We start from the raw sequence: 19,703 nt of genomic DNA, 5'->3' as shown, positions 1-19,703 counted from the left end.
CCAAATTAGCGGACGATAGACGCCGAGAGACTTCTAAGAGTAACCGTACGTGCTCCTCAAACGTTTCGCTTACGATGACTATGTCATCTAAATAAACGAAAACGTTTGGTTCCAGTTCCCCGAAACCCAGTACTCGGTCCATTAACCTAGACAGCGTAGCTGGACTGTTAATGAGGCCGAATGGGAGTCGGGTGAACCGGAACAACCCTTTACCCTGGACGCAGAACGAGGTATATCTTCTAGAACTCCTCTCTAGAGGGATTTGTAGGAACGCTTCCGACAAATCTATGGTGGAAAGATATTTGGCCTTTGGGAGCTGGCTCAATATGCGTCCAGGGTGTGGTAAAGGGTAGGAGTCACGCACGGTTCTCTCATTAATCTTCCGAGCGTCCAAACACAACCTAACTTTACCACTTGGCTTTATTATAGGTACAACGTTTAGGGCCCAATCCGAATTGGTTCGTTCGATTATGCCCAGACTCAACATACGTTCAAGTTCCTCGGAAACAAGGCCTTGAACTTTTGGCGACATTACATAAGGAAATTGCCGGACTGCTGGCTTATCTTTCCATTCCTCCTTTAACTCAATGGAGTGGGAGATTAACGGAGTTACGCTAAGCTGGCCGGTAATGGCAACTTTGAAGGATTGTTTAATCTCGTTAATTTTACATTGTTCTACGGAGGTCAGGGTTGATTCAGGGCTGGGTTTTGTAGCTGTTAATTCTTCTGCAAAAGCAGTGTACTGGATTGTCGGAAAAATATCAAATTTTTCCCAAAAATCCATTCCACACAAACAATCAACTGCAAGCTGTGGTACTACAAGAGTTTTAACTACTTTCGTTTGATTGTTCAGTGTGAAGGGAGCGTATATCTGTCCCTTGACTTCTAGAGTATCGCCACCTGCAGTTTTTAAAGTTACTGGGCGGTCTAGAGGAAGGAGACGAGCCTTTGTTTTACCAAAGATATAGTCACTTATCATGGTGGACTGACTTCCACTATCAAGCAATGCTAGAGTGTGGATACCATAAAACTTGATATGGGCGTAGGGTCGATTGTCGTCATTGTCTTTTAGAGTTATTTGGTTCACTTCTTGATGGGGAGCATACATGTGTTCTGAAACCATCTCCCATTCAACAGAAGGATCCATCAGCTGGCTAGAAGATTCTAATCGCGCGAGGGATTGGACGAACCACGACTTTGGTTCGTCTGAATCCCGTTTTTTCGACAGTATGGACAGTTCAGTGTCTCAAAGCCTTTGAAAGCACAGATCAAACAAAACACTCGTTTTGGTTCGGAGCATTCTTCGTGTTGATGATTTTGCTTTCCGCAGTTGTAGCATGAACTCATTCCTGGTGGACGATGCTCATCTACCAATTTCTCTAACACTGATGGTAGCTTTGCAGTTTTATGGGGGTTATTTCTCTGTGTGCTTCCAGATTGGGTAGGTTGGGATGAAGTTGAAGAACTGGCTTGATTGATTTTGGGGGGGACGCGAAGGGCATTACTTCCCAAGTTTGATGGGGGTTGATTAATATGACCGGAGTTTTGGGATTGACGACCGAAATTACCAGGGTTTCCTGGTCGATGGTCAGGTCGCATTGGCGCCTTCTTAACCTCCTGCTTCCGCTCGGCGTCGACTGCTACAGCGTTAACCGATTTCTCTGTTCCGAACATTTTGTTGTAGAGGGAGAAATTGTTCGCATCAACTCTCCTTCCCGCAGCAATGAGGGATGGGAGATCATAAATAGGTAAAAAGGTCAATTGTTTTCGATAATCTGTCCGCATATTTTGATTTACGATCTTCATTTTTTCATCCTCCGGGATTTGACAACTCATAGAGCGAAATAATTTTTCCAGATCATAGTAGTATGATTGGAATGATTCATTCCGCTGCTGCTTGCGCAGGTATACTTTCATCTTGACCATATTGTCAAGATCTGGATGCACAAAAGCACAGCGCAGTTCCATGACCAAATGGTCCCAACTGAAAAGACGACCAGTCGTGCGCATTGAGTGATACCAGTTTAATGCTGGCCCACTAAATAGATGCAAAGCAGAATCGAACAATTCCGCATCTGACACACGTTCAGAGAGAGCTAGGCTTTTCACCTTAAATAAAAACTCGTTTAAATTTAATCCCTGGTCGTCTCCTGAATATTTGTCGATCGCCCATTTCGACACCGGCAGGGTTCGGTGCTGGGGATGTCCCAGATTCCCAGGATTCCCCGGAACCGGAAAATTTGGAGCTGGATTCCAGCCACTGTGTTGAGAAGTCCAAAACCCTGTCGAAGGTGGAACACCCGGGGGCTGAGGTGGAGCCGAGTTGTTCCACTTGGGAAGGGAACTCCTCCATCCTGGAAAAGGCTCTGAGGAGCCTGGAATATTGAAGAGAGTCGGCTGAATAGAAACGGAGGGAATGGGATTAGTCCACGAGGAACGTGTAACATTAGTGGCATCAGCGTATGGTGTCCACCCTAAACCTGAATTGTAGGTCGAATGCCCCCCGAAACTGTAACGTGAATTTAATTCTCCGCCATCTTTCCATGAATTACCTTGGATCGATGTCGAGGGACCAAGAGCAGCCGGATTGGCGGAAGTAAATACTACCGGCGGCCTTGGAACAAGATCTTCGACTTCATCAGTTTGGACCTGTTGATTCCAGGTTTCCTTGTGATGAATAAATTTCTGCAACTGACTCGATAGATTTGCCACTTCCACCGTTAGACTCTCTTCCGCTTGTTCGGCCCGCAGACGTCGTTCTAACTCTTTTAGCAACACTAATCGCGGAACCTTTACCAGCTCCACTTCACATTCCGTCTCCCTCAGAATATCTTCTAAAGTGGGAATGTCTTCCATATCATCTCCAATCGACTCTGCCCCCTCTCCTTCTACGTCATGTTCGAATCTTACTGACTTGTAATAAAAAAAATATAGATGGTCCGTCACTCTAACGAACATTTTGATTAATTCATCCTTTAGGTCTTGGGGTGCATGGCACAACACCAATTTAATTCTCGCGCCTAAGTGGAGTAGCCGATCTTTACAAACGGTGGTCGCATCTTCGCGGAGCATTGCTTCCAGTTCAGCAAGCTTTGCCCTGCACTGTTCAATGTCTTCCTTCGGGTCAGATTTCAAGGTCCTTACACTGCTACCCTCGTGTCTCTCTACTTTCAACCTAGCTCTCAAGCATCTCCGTCTTTGCGAGCGATCTTTATCGACTGCTATATCCCTAACCGCTAATTCAAACGCGAGTTCATCATCCGTGAGAAGGTCTACCCGTATTTCGTAATACCATTTGTCAAACGTTACCTCTCGATTGAGAGAAGCTGGAAAGGAGTTGTACGATTCCATTATTCAAATGTAAATTCAATCGTATGGATGTCCTTGAAAGGTCAAAGCTATTGTTTGAGGCCGAGCAATCAATCGTCAAACCAACTATTGTTCTGAGTAGTACCTATTAAAATCTCTATTCGGGTGATTCAGCTGTACATTGCCAACATTCACAAAAATGCCCCTAACGACGAGCAATCATGCTAGAGTCCATGTAGACTTCTCGCGATAAAGTGTCTATTTATCGTTCTTCCCTCTACCGTTAAAAAAAAAAAATTCGCAAAAAATTTTTTTTATACAATAATTTTACGCTGCGCGCCAATTGAAACATTCGATCGTATTATCTCTTTGAAAATCCTAATTTCGTATTCGCGGTTTTCCGCCTTAACAATGACTAGCTCAGTTAGATCTCAGGGCGAACCAAAGGGAAGAACATATAAATGGACACTTACCCGATCGTAGAAAGTCTTACAGAAGTTGAGGTGCTCTCGTTTGGCGCTAATAAATAAAATCACTGTCATTAGGTGCACACATTGTATTAACTAATTCATTGGGGTGGGTTTTAGAGTTCATATTAAGATTCGTTCTAGTACACATGCGTTAAATTCGTTGGCTAGCTTTGAGGAGGTGCGGCCGTCGGTCGGTTGGGCGCCGTCGAGGTCGAAGGCTCCACCCGGACTGTCGATCGTACGATCGGGGGAGAGCTCACAATGTTGCAGAGCGGTTAGGGGTCACTCACATACCTGGGTCAGCGACTAGCCGGTCGCTCTTTGGATGATACGGCTGGGTAGTGGGATCGCCGAGCGAGATACGCCGATCTCGGTGTAAGGGTGTTAGATGACGATCGTCTAGGGTCGTGGTTCGTCGAGCACGCTCGGAGCACGTGCTTCAATGGGGTTGCCACGACGCTCGTGGCGTTCCTGGCCTCAGGGCGTCCAAGTAGCGTCTTCCTTGGACGTTGGCTCAGACTACGTTCACTGGGCTTCTCACTTAACCGGTACACTGTACCCGAGACTGGATATTGACGGCCAGTCTTGAAACTTTCACGACTCGCGAGACTATATGTTGACGGATAGTCTTAATAACTCGATTCACACCAGATTTGGGGTCTATAGTGCACTAGAGTGGGTTTTACCGGAGGGAAAGGTTAACTTTAATCGGGCACGTGTCACGCAGTCTGATCTCTAGCGTTCCCAGAGGTATCCGATCAGAACTGCCGCACTATAATCCAAAAGGACACCACTCATCACAACTTTCACCTCCACTTACTAAGGAACTTGCAATATTCCAAATGTTAGCACTATTTGCACGCCCGATGTAGCTTCGAAGATTCTTCAATCACACAACTCGAGTTAAAATCGCGGAGCCGGACTTACTGGTGTATTTCCTTATCGGAACAGAGAGCGATCCTCAGGTGGTCCATCGCTTTTATAATCGTGACTCTCCCACTACCTTAATTTTGGAAACTCTCTCCCCCACTCATACGGTAGCTCCATCCGGTGTTAACGCCAGGTTTGTAGATGCCAAATTTTCACAGCCGATATGTCGATTCAGCAGTCGTAAATGGTAAGCGTTTGCATTGGTTTTTGTATTGGCGGTTGGAAATATTAACAGCTACCCTAGCTTTTTTAATAGGAGTGATCTTGGCGCGACTTTTGTTAGTAGGCTATCTTCAGACAGAAATTAAAAGACGATTACTTGGGGTATACATAACCCTCTTAACATTTAGCAAAACATTTAATTTCTGTTTAAGTAAATTAGTTTTTTTTACAATTGAATAGTGGGTCTCAATTTCATCATGGTTAGCCCTGTATTAAATTTTAATAGTGCAATTTGTAGATCACTCCCCTTCCATGAAACCTCATCCAACCGGTTCCAAACGTGGGACAAAATACTGAGAACGTGTCCGGACGTTTAGCAGCGACATCGTTCGCACATAGTAGGATGAGCTATCATGGGAATTTCAAATTATGCAAAAGTTGAAGATATATAACGATTTGGATTATAATTCATGTTTTTTTTTTTGGCTTTCTAAGATCAAGTTGTAACCCGTTCGTTACAAATATTGAATGGCATTGGAATTCCAAAAAAGTATTTCACTCTGCTTTCAATTCTGATACACTGAAACCTCCATTTAAGTCGATGCATGGCTGATCGAAAATATTTTTTACCGTGCAAGCAATGACTAAACTATACAGTTTAATATTTTTTGACAAATCTCCTTTGTCATGTAAAGTGTTAAAAAATATAAAAGTCTTTAGTTTTGTCATTGCTTGTACGGTAAAAATTATTTTCGATCAGCCATGCATCGACTTAAATGGAGGTTTCAGTGTATATACTGTTTTAGAAATCATAAATACGTTTGTTTATTAAATAAAATGAACTGTTCTGATGATTTTTACAAACTTCTTTTAGAATACAGCATTTTGTGATTCGATTTTGTATTCTTTTAGAATACAGCATTTTCGCCCGGGGCCCTGCCCCACTTAGATCTGGCCCTGTTTATTATCATATTAGCTTTTTTAACAGGTTGTCCAAGAAACGCTTTAATCAATACCTGGGAAAAATCGATAAAGACATATGTACAACATTTTTTCTGACATCAAGTTTCTTATTTTTCAAGGTTTTCAATGGAACATAAGAACAACCACACAGTTTCTTAGCTTTTCTGAAAACATTTAATTTAAACTAATTTATTTTTTCAGCTCATTCAATACTTCAGATGGCATAGTTTGTCATACCATAAAAAACGAATGCTGTAAGCGGTAATTAAGACATTCGTTTGCTTAACGTTTATTGCTACCTGTGTTGTTGAGAAATTTTAAACACACTTTTTTGCATTGGGAAGGCGCGTAATGATGGTTCTTGATCAAATATTCCAGTGAAACATACTTGAACCCATCGAGAAATATCTTTTCTTATCGAAACAGTACCTTTCATTGTGTTTGAAAATATTATTTGTGAGATTATTTTCTTTCTATTATGGTACATTCTTTGATCACTTTGTGCAACTTCAAATTTTAATCATCTTGTTGACAGAGCTCTGTATTTTAACTTCAACAAGAAACATCCAAAAAGTTGGTATAGCTTCGTTAGAATGTTTACTATAAGAGCTAGAAGAAACTCTTTTGGATATTGTGCTCAAATAAATTGGCACTCAATCGTTAGTGTATACATAATTTCTGAAATAGTCTATATTATTTGATGAACTTGGTTGTTTAGTGAAGAAAATATTGTTATTTTGTTTTTGTTTTTTTTTTAATCATGATTTTACTGCGTTACAATACCTTTGTTTTGATGGTCCAATGGAAAACACAGTTTTTTTGACAACTCACCCGAAGAAAAGACTCCCTTCATACAAAATGTTTCCCGGGCATCTACAACTGATGAAGTTTTGGATACCGAGTCATTTTCGGGTGGAAATTAACCCATTAACGCCCGAATTATGCCACAATTATGATGAACGTATGTTTTTTTTTTTTCTGGAGTACCCGAAAACCACAAAAGAAAGTTATTGCAATCATTTAAACGGAAATCTGTGGTAAAATTTTTGTTTAAATACACAGTGGGCATATGCAAGTGAAACATGGAAAAATATTATTCTCCATTCTTTTTACGTACAGGGGATGGCCAAAATGTTTGGGATAGGTAACTTTTTTTCTCCCACAAAAAAAAAATTCAACATGCTGTAACATTTTATAGAGTGCAATAAAAAATCTCAAATTTTGACTGTTTGTCAACCTATTATATGTGCATCTTTGGTACAAATTTGGGCTCGATTGAATAATTTTTCACGAAGTAAGAACCGTTCGGGTAAAACACTATTATTCAGACAACTAATTTTTGAACTGTCATATCTCGGAAACCAGTGAACCGAATTGAATGATTTTTTTAACGTTCATCAACACCATATTGATACCTAATACGACGTTATAAAGTGTAACATTTTCTCACGGCGAATTAAGTTACACCGAGTTGAAATTTTTACCCATATAGAGAAAAATAAGTCAAATTTACAATACCACACAAAAATTACTAAATGTGTTCTTCCTTCAATCTAAATAGGCTCTAATATATCTGATTAGAGATAACTTGAGAACAGAAGTGGAAAATCTTTGAGTATCAACACTAAAATTTATTGACATTGATGTAAAAAAATTACTTTTTTTCGAGAAAAATGCAAAAAGTGTTAATCCATGATAACTTTTTTCAACGTTTAAAAAGTACCTATGTTTTAATAGTTTGTGAAGGATTTACATAGTGTAAGTGTACGTTCAAAATTTCATTCAATTCGGTTCACTGGTTTCCGAGATATGACAGCTCAAAAATGAGTTATCCAGACAATAGTGTTTTACCCGAACGGTTCTAACTTTGCGAAACATTAATCAATCGAGCCCAAATTTGTACCAATGATGCACATATAATAGGTTGACAAATTGTCAAAATTTGAGATTTTTCGATGCGCTCTATGAAAAGTTATAGCATGTTGAACTTTTTTGTGAGAGAAAAAAAAGTTGCCTATCCCAAACATTTTGGGCACCCCCTGTAACTGCCTAACGTATATGAGCTATGTCAAAACATTTATAGATGACTGATATGACGTAAGGAATAGTTCATGTTCTTTTAAATGGAGAATTCACAGCATAAAATGATAATAAGACGCCATTACATTGCACAATAGTCAAGGATTTAGATTTACGAAGAAAGATGCATTAATCTCCCCCGAATGTTTTTTGGACAAATATGGTCTTCTACAAAGTTGTTCCTAATTATATGGCCCTCATTTTAATGTACATGAAAATAAGGATGATTTATTTTATTCAAAAAATTTGAAACTAAACTTTTTTATTAGCAGGAATAATTGAATGAACTATTCGGCAAACACCCGGTTTTTATTATATTTTTTTAAATTTTAATTTCTTATCAAAGTTGTCCAAAAACACCAAGAACATTTGAAAACGCATTGCTTCGTGTGCAGAGATCGTTATTATCCATTTTGTTTCAAGAGCTACAGGCGTTTTCTCTGAAAATTACAGTTTATTCAGATATTTTTTTTACTAGATCATTTATTTGGGGCTCAATCGCGTTTAACGCTTTGCGGAGCCAAAACTCATTTTTTTTGTATTTTATGTACAAATATGATTCTTATTCAACATAGTTAGTACGGGACGGAGCCAGGATACTCGTGGCAGCTCGAGATTAGTGGGTCACATATGCTTTTAGGATGGGCGTGGTAAGGACTGGGGGTAAGGGTTCTCTGAAGCTCATCCGGAAGGTATAACGTAATGGCGTGTTCGTTGTCTTCATAGTGGTTCAGCACCAGATTGTAGCGGGCTTTTCATCTACCGGATGGCCAGGAACAACACAAAGGCGAAAACAGAGAAAAAAAAAACTGGGGGAGAAAACACAAGAGAATTAAACCTTTATACAAGACAAACGAAGAAAGTCGTAAATGCATAGCATATAAGTGACATCGCGAGTGCCCAACACATCTCTCACAAGAACAAAGGGTTGTCTACCTCGGGCCTCAAGGGTATCCGAAAGTAGTGCTCTGGAGGCGTCATTATCCGGGCATTGCCAAACTACGTGGTCGATGTCATTTATTCAGATATAGATATTACAGTTCGGAGTAAAACTAAATAAATATGTCTTGGCTGCATTTCCCAAAACATATGAAAAAATAGAGACGTGTTATTTTTGGAACTCAAGTAAATTTTGGTACAAAATTGCTTATTTTTGAGAAAGTCTTCAATATTTTTTCAATGAAGTTACATATCACCAAAACCTACACATACAAAACTGCGTTTTTTTTAAAGCTCTAAAAGTGGTTCTTCAACGTCTTTGATCAGATGATATTTTAAACAAAAAGGTAGACCGATACAATAAGCTCAATTTTAAATCATTAAATACCTACTTATCAAAGAGTCATTGATATCTGGCCAATTTACCTGAAAATTCAAAATGAATAAATTCATGATCTGGAAGTCTGAATCAGCTTCTCCTGAGATAAAATTCATCTATGTGATCTAAATTTTGAAATAAAGGAGTATACACACCATCTTAAACTCAGTACTGGTACTTTCCATATTCTGATGATCCTTTGCCGAGAATAAAACCCTAAGTATAATGTGTAAAGCCTTTTAGCGCCACCCAGCGGATAAGCGTGGAATCAAATAACTTATCATCGGAAAACTTTTGATGTCCTAATAACCTTTCCTTTAACGAAACTCTTCTATGTGGTCTGATTCTTGAGATACAGAAGTTTAGAACTTTTTTTATTATCTTTATTCAAGAGACTTTCATCTAAGTAGCTCAGAACTTCTCAATAATGCCACCGATCGGATGTATTCAGAATCAACTAGTTAATTAGGGACCATACTAAAACCACGTCGCTGACCACGTTGGTCATTTCAGCCCTCCTTCCCCCTTTCGTTCAAACAAAAATTTTAAAATTTGTATGGGTCTGCGCAGGGTGACCGGATCACCCTCCCCCGAAAATCCTACGTGGTTCACAAATGGCCCCTTATCGGATATCTCTTGATGTCATTATACATACATTTATTTGCTCAACATCATTAAGATAAGACATAATCAACAATAGTACGCCACAATACTCGGTTTGAGGCTGCCGCTCTCCATCCTCGGTCGCGCCCAATGCTCGCCAAGTCACGCTCCACCTGGTCCGCCCATCGTGCTCTCTGCGCTCCACGCCTTCTTGTGCCAACCGGATCCGTTGCAAACACCAGCTTTGCAGGGTTGTTGTCCGGCATTCTTGCAACATGCCCTGCCCAACGTATCCTTCCGGCTTTGGCCACCTTCTGGATGCTGGGTTCGCCGTAAAGTGCAGCGAGCTCGTGGTTCATCCTTCTCCGCCACACACCGTTCTCCTGCACACCGCCGAAGATCGTTCTTAGCACGCGTCGCTCGAAAACTCCGAGTGCTTGTAGGTCCTCCTCGAGCATGGTCCATGTCTCGTGCCCGTAGAGGATCACCGGTCTTATTAGCGTTTTGTACATGGTGCATTTGGTGCGTGGGTAAATCTTTTTCGACCGCAGTTTCTTCTGGAGCCCGTAGTAGGCCCGACTTCCGCTGATGATGCGCCTCCGAATTTCTCGGCTCACGTTGTTGTCAGCCGAGAAATTCAGTAAGGATCCGAGGTAGACGAATTCCTCCACCACCTCGAAAGTATCCCCGTCTATCGTAACATTACTACCCAGACGGATCCGGTCGTTTTCGGTTCCGCCTACCAGCATCCTCTCTCCTCTTCTTGGCGTAACGTCCTCACTGGGACAAAGCCTGCTTCTCAGCTTAGTGTTCTATGAGCACTTCCACAGTTATTAACTGAGAGCTTCCTCTGCCAATGACCATTTTGCATGCGTATATCGTGTGGCAGGCACGAAGATACTCTATGCCCAAGGAAGTCAAGGAAATTTCCTTTACGAAAAGATCCTGGACCGACCGGGAATCGAACCCGTCACCCTCAGCATGGTCATGCTGAATACCCGTGCGTTTACCGCCTCGGCTATATGGGCCCTACCAGCATGTACGCTACCAGCATGTACTTTGTTTTTGAGGCATTCACCACCAGTCCGACCTTTGCTGCTTCGCGTTTCAGGCGGGTGTACAGTTCTGCCACCGTTCCAAATGTTCTAGCGATAATGTCCATGTCGTCCGCGAAGCACACAAATTGACCGGATTTTGTGAAAATCGATCCCCGGCTGTTGAGCCCGGCTCGTCGCATCACACCTTCCAGCGCGATGTTGAAGAGTAGACATGAGAGTCCGTCACCTTGTCGCAGTCCCCGGCGAGAAACGAATGAACTGGATAGTTCACCCGAAACCCTTACGCAGTTTTGCACACCGCCCATCGTTGCTTTAATCAGTCTAGCAGCTTCCCAGGAAAACCGTTTTCGTCCATGATTCTCCATAGCTCTGCGCGGTCGATACTATCGTATGCCGCTTTGAAGTCGATGAACAGGTGGTGCGTTGGGACCTGGTATTCACGGCATTTCTGGAGGATTTGCCGTACGGTAAAGATCTGATCCGTTGTCGACCGGCCGTCGATGAAGCCGGCTTGATAACTTCCCACGAACTCATTTGTTTTAGGTGACAGACGACGGAAGATGATCTGGGATAGCACTTTGTAGGCAGCATTCAAAATAGTGATCGCCCTGAAGTTCTCACATTCCAAATGGTCGCCTTTCTTGTGAATGGGGCAGATTACCCCTTCCTTCCACTCCTCCGGTAGCTGTTCGGTTTCCCAGATCCTGACTATCAGCCGATGCAGACAGGTGGCCAACTTTTCTGGGTCCATCTTGATGAGTTCAGCTGCGATACCATCCTTACCAGCTGCTTTGTTGGTTTTGAGCTGGTGAATGGCATCCTTAACTTCCCTCAGCATGAGAGTTGGTTCATTTCCGTCCTCCGCTGCACTGGCGTCGTCGTTCCTTCCGTTGCCGTGGGCTCCCGTGCCTACGTTCTCCACGCCGTTCAGGTGCTGATCGAAGTGCTGCTTCCACCTTTCGATCACCTCACGTCCGTCCGTCAAGAGGCCTCCGTCTTTATCCCTGCATATTTCGGCTCGCGGCACGAAGCCGTTGCGGGATGCGTTGAGCTTCTGATAGCTTCTGATAGCTTCTGTTTGTAACGTTCCACGTTCTGACGAGCCCCTTGCTGCAGCATTACCGCCCTCGCTGCGTTCTTCTCCTCCAAAACCGTTCTGCACTCTTCGTCGAACCATTCGTTCCGTCGATTCCGTTCCACGTACCCGATGGTGCTCTCGGCTGCGTCGTTGATGGCTGCTTTCACTGTACTCCAGCAGTCCTCTAGAGGGGCCTCATCGAGCTCGCCCTCGTCTGGCAACGCGGCCTCGAGATTCTGCGCGTATGCTGAGGCGACATCCGGTTGCTTCAGTCGCTCTAGGTTGTACCGTGGCGGTCGCCGGTACCGTACATTGTTGATGACGGAGAGTTTTGGGCGCAGTTTGACCATCACCAGATAGTGGTCGGAGTCGATATTGGCGCCACGATAGGTCCTGACGTCGATAATGTCGGAGAAGTGCCGTCCGTCAATCAGAACGTGGTCGATTTGAGATTCCGTCTGCTGTGGTGATCTCCAGGTGTAACGATAAGGGAGGCTGTGTTGGAAAAAGGTGCTACGTATGGCCATATTTTTGGAGGCGGCGAAATCAATGAGTCGTAGGCCGTTTTCGTTCGTGTGCTGGTGGGCGCTGAACTTACCAATCGTCGGTCTGAATTCCTCCTCCTGGCCTACCTGAGCGTTCAAATCTCCTATGATGATCTTGACGTCGTGGCTTGGGCAGCGATCGTACTCGCGTTCGAGCTGAGTGTAAAATGCGTCCTTGTCATCATCAGTACTTCCGGAGTGTGGGCTGTGCACGTTTATTATGCTGAAGTTGAAGAATCGGCCCTTGATCCTCAACCTGCACATTCTTTCGTCGATCGGCCACCAACCGATCACGCGCCTCTGCATATCACCCATCACGATAAAAGCTGTTCCCAGCTCGCGTGTGTTGCCGCAGCTCTGGTAAATGGTATGATTACCTCTAAACGTTCGCACCATGGATCCTGTCCAACACACCTCCTGCAGCGCTACGATGCCGAACCCGCGGTCCTTCAGTAGATCGGCGAGTATGCGGGTGCTCCCAATGAAGTTGAGAGATCGGCAGTTCCACGTACCGAGTTTCCAATCGCAAGTCCTTTTTGTTCGCTGGGGTCGTTGCCGTTGGTCTCGGTTCGTATTATTCTGTTGCTGATTTTCCGTTACAATGGTTTTTTACGGCTGGCTCGTAGGGCCTGACACCAACCCCCTACTTTCCGGAGGACCATAGTGCACAGTTGAGCTTAGAGTCCTTCCCTGGCACTCGGACGTAGATCAGCCGCCCCTAACATGGGGATCAGACGCTGTTGTGAGCCGCTCCTCCTGGAGAACAGACGCTCAGGTTTGCCGAAGCAAACCCCCCCTTCCCTGTCAGCCTACGACCAAAGTTCCCACCGGGGTGGGTTACCCGATCTTCCCTAAGGTTGCTCGTAGTTTCCGGCCGGTACCGCGTGGAGGTAGGGATAGGAGTTGCTGGGCAGAGGCTAGTGGATCACAATGGGATCTGAATTGCGCAGCATACCCAGCCTTTACAGTGCCATCTCTTGAAAATTAAAGTTTATCTCTTGATGTCCTGATAAACTTTACCGAAGACGAGATTCTTCTATGTGGCCCGGCTCTCGAGATACAGTAGTTTAAAATTTCAAAAATTAACTAGCGCCACTTAAGGAATAAATATAGAATTAACTAGTTCATTATCGGATAGCTCTTGATGTCTTGGTTAACTTTGCCGAAGACTTAATTCTACTGTGTAGTCTTATTCTCGAGATACAGAAGTTCAGAATTTCTAATACATACCTCCGCCACGTTCAACTAGCTTATCATTAGACAGCTCTTGATGTCCTGATAAACTTTTCTGAAGACATAATTCTTCTATATGGTCTGATTCTCAAGATACAGCAGTTAAGAATTTCTAAGATTTACTAGCACCACCTAGCCAATAAACTTAGAACCAACTAGTTCGTTATCGAATAGCTATGGTGTCTGATTAACGAGATACAGAAGCAGAGATTTATTTGCGTCACCTACCGGATATATTCAGGTTCAACTAGGTCATCAACGAACCTGATCAACTTGTTTGAAGACGATTTTTTTCTATGTGGTATGATTCTCCCCAAGTAACACACATGTTATATAAAAGTTACGACAGCGCAGGTTTTGGTTGTATAGAAGTTTATTTTACGTTATTTCAACACAATGTTAGAATTACGTTAAATAAACTTCTATATAACCAAAACTTGCGCTGTCATAACTTTAATATAACATGTGTGTTGCTTGGGTCAATATGCAGCAGTTAAAACTCACTAGCACCATATAGCGGATATCCCTAGAGTCTATTAATATCGCTCAATATCATGATTAACTTAGCCACAGACGAAATTCTTCTAAGTGGTCTGGTTCTCGAGAGTCGAGATACAGCAGTTAAGATTTTCTTAGACTCACTAACGACACCTAGCGGATAAACCTAGAATCATCTAGTTCACTAACGGACAGCTCCTGGTGATTTGATCAATCGTGTCCAAAACGAAATTCTTCTTAGTGGCCCGGTTTCTGAGATACAGCAGTTAAGAGTTTCTTAGACTCATTAACGCCACTTAGCGGATAAACCTAGAATAGAAAAAAAAATCATATTAGGGGGATTCACTTAACAGCGCAAACTGATAAAACTGATTAAACGTCGCGATCACAAAGGCAATCTTTGATTATTGCATTCGCAAAATCATGAAACATTTCAAATAAGCAGAAAATCATGGCTTACGCAGCAATTTAATCTGTTTAGTGAGTACCCCTATTAATTAAAATTATATTTTTTTGAACTTTTAAACATTTTAATGAAAATTTGGGAATAACAATCTGGAACTGTGCCTTTGAATTCTCAAAGAAATTAATTAGGAAAACTCAAAAGAATATCAGAAAAATGCTAAGGAGATATTTTGTACAGTTTTAATGTACTTTATTAATAAAAACTCAAACGATTTCTGAAAGAAACATTTACTAACAGACATTTGCCAAATGTTGTGGGGTGCCAACCTAAGTTCTTGGCAAGGGCTTCGTCGATCCACGCTACGGCTCTGGATATTACACCCCTCCTAGAACCAAGCATGTGTTATATGGCCACTTTTGCAGATTTATGAGAATTTTCGATGTCAAACTTTGTTTACATTTTTTTTATTGTGTGACTGATACGTAGTCAGAGAAACCCAAGAAATAGGAGATCCTATACCGTACCAGGGATTACACAGATAATTTTCATGTAGCGTTATCTTAAAGCAGGCACATCCTTGCGAAGCTTGTGTAACAAAATTTGCTCTTCATCAATGTTCTATATCTATTTATTATAAAATAAATACTAAATAACTCATCAATAACAAAACAAGTTATGATTGCAAAATATACAATTAGGATGTTATTTCACTTAGGATGCTCAGAACTTATTTTGCTGTGATTACATATTTTGTTATTATTTAGTTATTTATTGTTATTCAATAATAACTCAGAAATAACAAGTTTAAGTTGAAGTGATGCATACCATGTTCCAGAGGGGACGTAGAATCACCAAGAAGAACAAGAAGATAAAGATTATCATTGGAAATCAAAAGAGAAGTCCCACTAGAATTTCGGAAGGATTTTTTGCAGAAACAACTGGAGGGATCCTGCTTGGAATTTCAAAAAAGATTACAGGAGGAATCAACGGAGAAAAAAATCAGACATTCCTGAAAGAATTATTGGAGAAATTCTTGGAAAAATTGTAGAAGAAATTTCTGGAGGAATTCCATTAAAAAAAATACTGGAGGAATCAGTAGCAGAAATTTCTACAGGATTCATATCAAGAATAGCAAGAGAAATTCTTGCAAATATTTTCGGAGGTAGAAGAAATGACAATAAAAGAAAGCTCTATAGGAAATCTCTCAGAAATCATAAGCAAAGCCCTCAAAATATTATAGGAGTTTCTGAAGAAATTCAAGGTCGAATTCCTGGAGAAATTTCACAAAAAAGTACGATGATACCAGAAAGAATTCTTGAAGCATGTCAGCAGGCAAATATAACAGAAGAATCCCAATAGAGATTCATAGAGGAATAACAGAAGTGATTTTTTGAAAATAAAAAATATTGGGAACGAGTCACAAAAGATGACCCGTTGTTGAGCCAAATCATGATAAATATACAAACATAATTCAATTTTAATTTATATATTCTTTTTTATCTAATTCATTTATTTGGGGTTCAATCGCGTATAACGCTTTATGGAGCCGAAGATCTTTTTTGTACTTAATAGTATACAATATACAGAGTCATAACATTTTAATGTTATCTGTTAGTAATGGGTGGAAGCCAGGGTGCTCGTGGCAGCTCGAGGTTAGAAGGTCACGTTTTGAGGGATGGACAGGGTAAGGATTGGACCAAAGGTTTCACTGCAGCTCATCCGAGGGTGAATCGCATCTTGCTAGCGTATTCGGTGCCTTGTGATGTTGGTAACAACTTGTTGTGGGACTTGGTCTTTCGGATAGCCAGGAGCAGCTTGGTAATACAAAGAGGACAAAACAGAGAAAAAAAACTGGAGAATAAAACACAAGCGAATTAAATTTTTATACCTGCAGAGCGAAGAAAGTCGAAAATACATCCCATATATGTGACATCGCGGGTCCCCAACACATCTCTCACAAGAACAAAGGGTTGTCTACCTCGGGCCTCAAGGGTATCCAAAAGTAGTACTCTGGAGGCGTCATTATCCTGGCATTGCCAAACTACATGGTCGATGTCATCATAACCGGAACCGCATTTAATACAAACATTGCTCAACGCGACGGTTAATCCTGTGTAAATGCGCATCTAGCGAGTAATGGTTGGACATATGTCTTGACATCACGCGAATGAAATTGCGACATACATCAAAACCATACCACCACACTCGAAATTCATATAATTATCAGAGCTGAACGGTCTTATATTGTTATAAAAAATAAGAAGGAGTTTCCTCAAATCTCCAAAGAGTTTCAGTTGCAGTTGCGCAGAACAAAATTGCGCTAAAGTGTCTACGTTTAAACCAACCAGTTGCAGTGTTACAAAAATCGAAGTTATCCCTCTAATACCCAATCCCGCCTTTAGACGGGGTATAGTTTGAGCATTTTTGTAATTTTTGTTTCGTGGAAAACCAAAATTTTTATATTTTTGGCTGATATTTAGGACTGTTCTGTATATCTCAAAATGGTTTTTGGTGTATTCTAAAGCGTATTTACATTTTTTTTAAATCATTGAAAAATTGATGTTTCAGTCACCTTTTAGAAGTCATTGTTTATTTTGTATTGAATCGCTACAATTAACATATTTTAAATTTTTCCCAAATCATTCTATCCTTGTTTAATAGTTTAAGGCAATTGAATACACTCTAAAATTATTTTCCTTAAAATTACACGGAAAATAAAATTTTCTGTGAAAAAAATTTAAAATAATAATAATTCAACAATAATCATAAAATCTCAAAATGTTTTCATCCCAAAAAATCCGTTCCCCAAATTGGCTTCCAGGAAAAATATAAAAGTGTGGGGATGTTCAAAAATAAAAATTAGAAAAATCAAAAACTGAAATTCACGAAATCGAGAATTAAAATGGATCATCTTCCAAAACATGTTTAAATCGATTTTAGATGACGAAAAATGATATTTAGATCAAAATCAAAAATTTGGGTATTAGAGGGTTATGTACCAAAACTCCCACCACCCGACAGTTAAAGTTAGAAAAAACTACACAGAACAAAAAACGAAAAACATATCTTTCCCTTGAAGAAGACACCATCCAAAGTGTCGAAACGTCGGGTTAGATAAGAACTCGTTTTGATGTATTAAGACTGCGTAGTCGATAAATCCGATCCGCACAAAATACAGTCGATTCCCCCATCAATGCCTTCATAAAGTTTCAGGCAGAGTTCCTGTAGATGTTCCTGGTGTATGTTTATTCACTCGAGTTTATGTAGAAATTTCATTAATAATTCCAAAATTATCTGTAGGTTTGTATTTAGAATTTTTCAACTAGTTCAGTCTAACGAGATCTATAAGATAAAAGTTCAAGTCTTCAGCAAGGTAGTTCAAAAGGTTATTTGTTTCTAAAAGGCAAGTAATATGGCTTGCGATTCTACCACTAGAAGACGCTAGTGAACTAGTTTAAATTAGTATTTTTAAAATACCTTTGAATATGAAGTGAATCAGATATAAATCACGTGAACGTGTACTGAAGCAACTCTTAATCACTTGAAATTAAACTGGTTCAATCCTGACTCACTTGTTTGAAATCATAATGACCTAGAACTATGTCGATAACTTGTGAAATTGTGTTAATTTGCTGCTAATACTCAAGAAAATGTAATAAACATTTCATGATAATGGTGTTAAATATACTTAAGAATCATAAAATTATCCATTCCTCCCACAGCTGCTCGAGTTGCCTCAGTTCCAAGACGTTATCAAAATCAAGACAATCGGATCGACCTACATGGCAGCTAGTGGATTGAACCCATCGCGAATCGTCAAACCGGAGGATTCCATTTCGGTCCGATGGGCACATCTGGCACTGCTGGTGGAGTTTGCACTGGAGCTGAAAAAGGCTCTCCAAGGAATCAACGAACAATCATTTAACCATTTTGTACTGAAGATGGGCGTCAATCATGGGCCAATCACGGCAGGTGTTATTGGTGCCAGGAAACCTCACTACGACATCTGGGGTAACACGGTGAATGTGGCCTCCCGGATGGAAAGTACCGGTAAAGCGGGAGCCATTCAGGTTTGTGTGGAGTTTTGGATGAGAAAGCTTAAGATTACCATTTACCAATCGTATCTCATTGTAGGTCACCGAGGAAACCTGCCACATTTTGCAAACCTTCGGCTACACCTTCGAGCAGCGAGGCCTGGTGGCCGTGAAGGGCAAAGGCCAACTGATGACGTACTACCTGCAGGGAAAGGTCCCGAAAAATGCTTCCCCAATTCTTCCGGTGACGACGATGGAAACGGTCCAGGAAGTGGACGAACCCAAGGAATCCCCACCGGCGCTTCCAACCGAATCCCCAGCCCACCAAATCACGTCGGTTTCTTCCAGCACCACCAGTCCCAACAGCGTTCGCCTAAATCAAGAGTACGTAGAGATGAAGGTAAGCAGTACATCGAATACAACCGGAACTTCGAACCACCATCAGCAGCAGCATCAGTCTGTGGAGCAGCAGCAGACGAACAGTACCACCGTGGTCAGTGCAGCGGGGGACCAGAATACGGACGGCTGCGGTGTAAAGGTGTTATTTAATGGGGAAACCGAGGAGCCAGATGTGAAAACTCCGCTACTCGACGATAAGAACAGCACAAATGCAAATCACTTTAGCGAGGGTGAGAAGGATGCACTAATAGAGAATAGCAATTAGGTGGCTTTTGCGGGTATACCATAGGCTGGCAGGGCAAATAAAGGGGTATTTTGGTGGAGAATGTACTGGGAGTGCTTTTGAAAACTTTGCAAGACTTCACGTAGAGCATGTGAATTGACCGGATTACGTAAAATCCGTACCACGGTTGTAAGGTTCATAGGTGCTTCAATTAGTCTTTTGAATTTGACGTGACGTTCCAAATGAAACAAAATCCGCTATTTATCTTAGTGTGTTTTTTTAACATTTCCATAGCTATTAATTAAGAACTTCATTTACCATATAATCATTTATCGATAATATGGGAAAATGGAAAAATTGATCGCATCCCATCAAATCAAAGCTTTTTAGTATAG

General features: G+C 41.4%; 1 protein-coding gene across 4 annotated transcripts in view; it reads left to right on the top strand.

Moving 5' to 3' along the window:
• The window catches only part of LOC109423939 (adenylate cyclase type 3), a 273,333-nt gene extending 253,890 nt beyond the window's left edge, over positions 1–19,443 (top strand). For all 4 annotated transcript variants that reach the window (XM_062849826.1, XM_062849824.1, XM_062849827.1 and 1 more), the window contains exons 19-20: positions 18,375–18,722; positions 18,787–19,443. In XM_062849826.1, coding sequence (XP_062705810.1) covers positions 18,375–18,722; positions 18,787–19,350 — 912 coding nt within the window. In that variant the 3' untranslated portion in view covers positions 19,351–19,443. The remainder of the gene's footprint in view (positions 1–18,374; positions 18,723–18,786) is intronic.
• The last annotated feature ends 260 nt before the right edge of the window (positions 19,444–19,703 follow it).

Source organism: Aedes albopictus, chromosome 2 (genome assembly GCF_035046485.1).
Source record: "Aedes albopictus strain Foshan chromosome 2, AalbF5, whole genome shotgun sequence".
Classification (NCBI taxonomy): Eukaryota; Metazoa; Arthropoda; class Insecta; order Diptera; family Culicidae; genus Aedes; species Aedes albopictus.
Note: the sequence above shows the minus strand (reverse complement) of the source record. Positions and strands in the feature narration are given on the sequence as shown.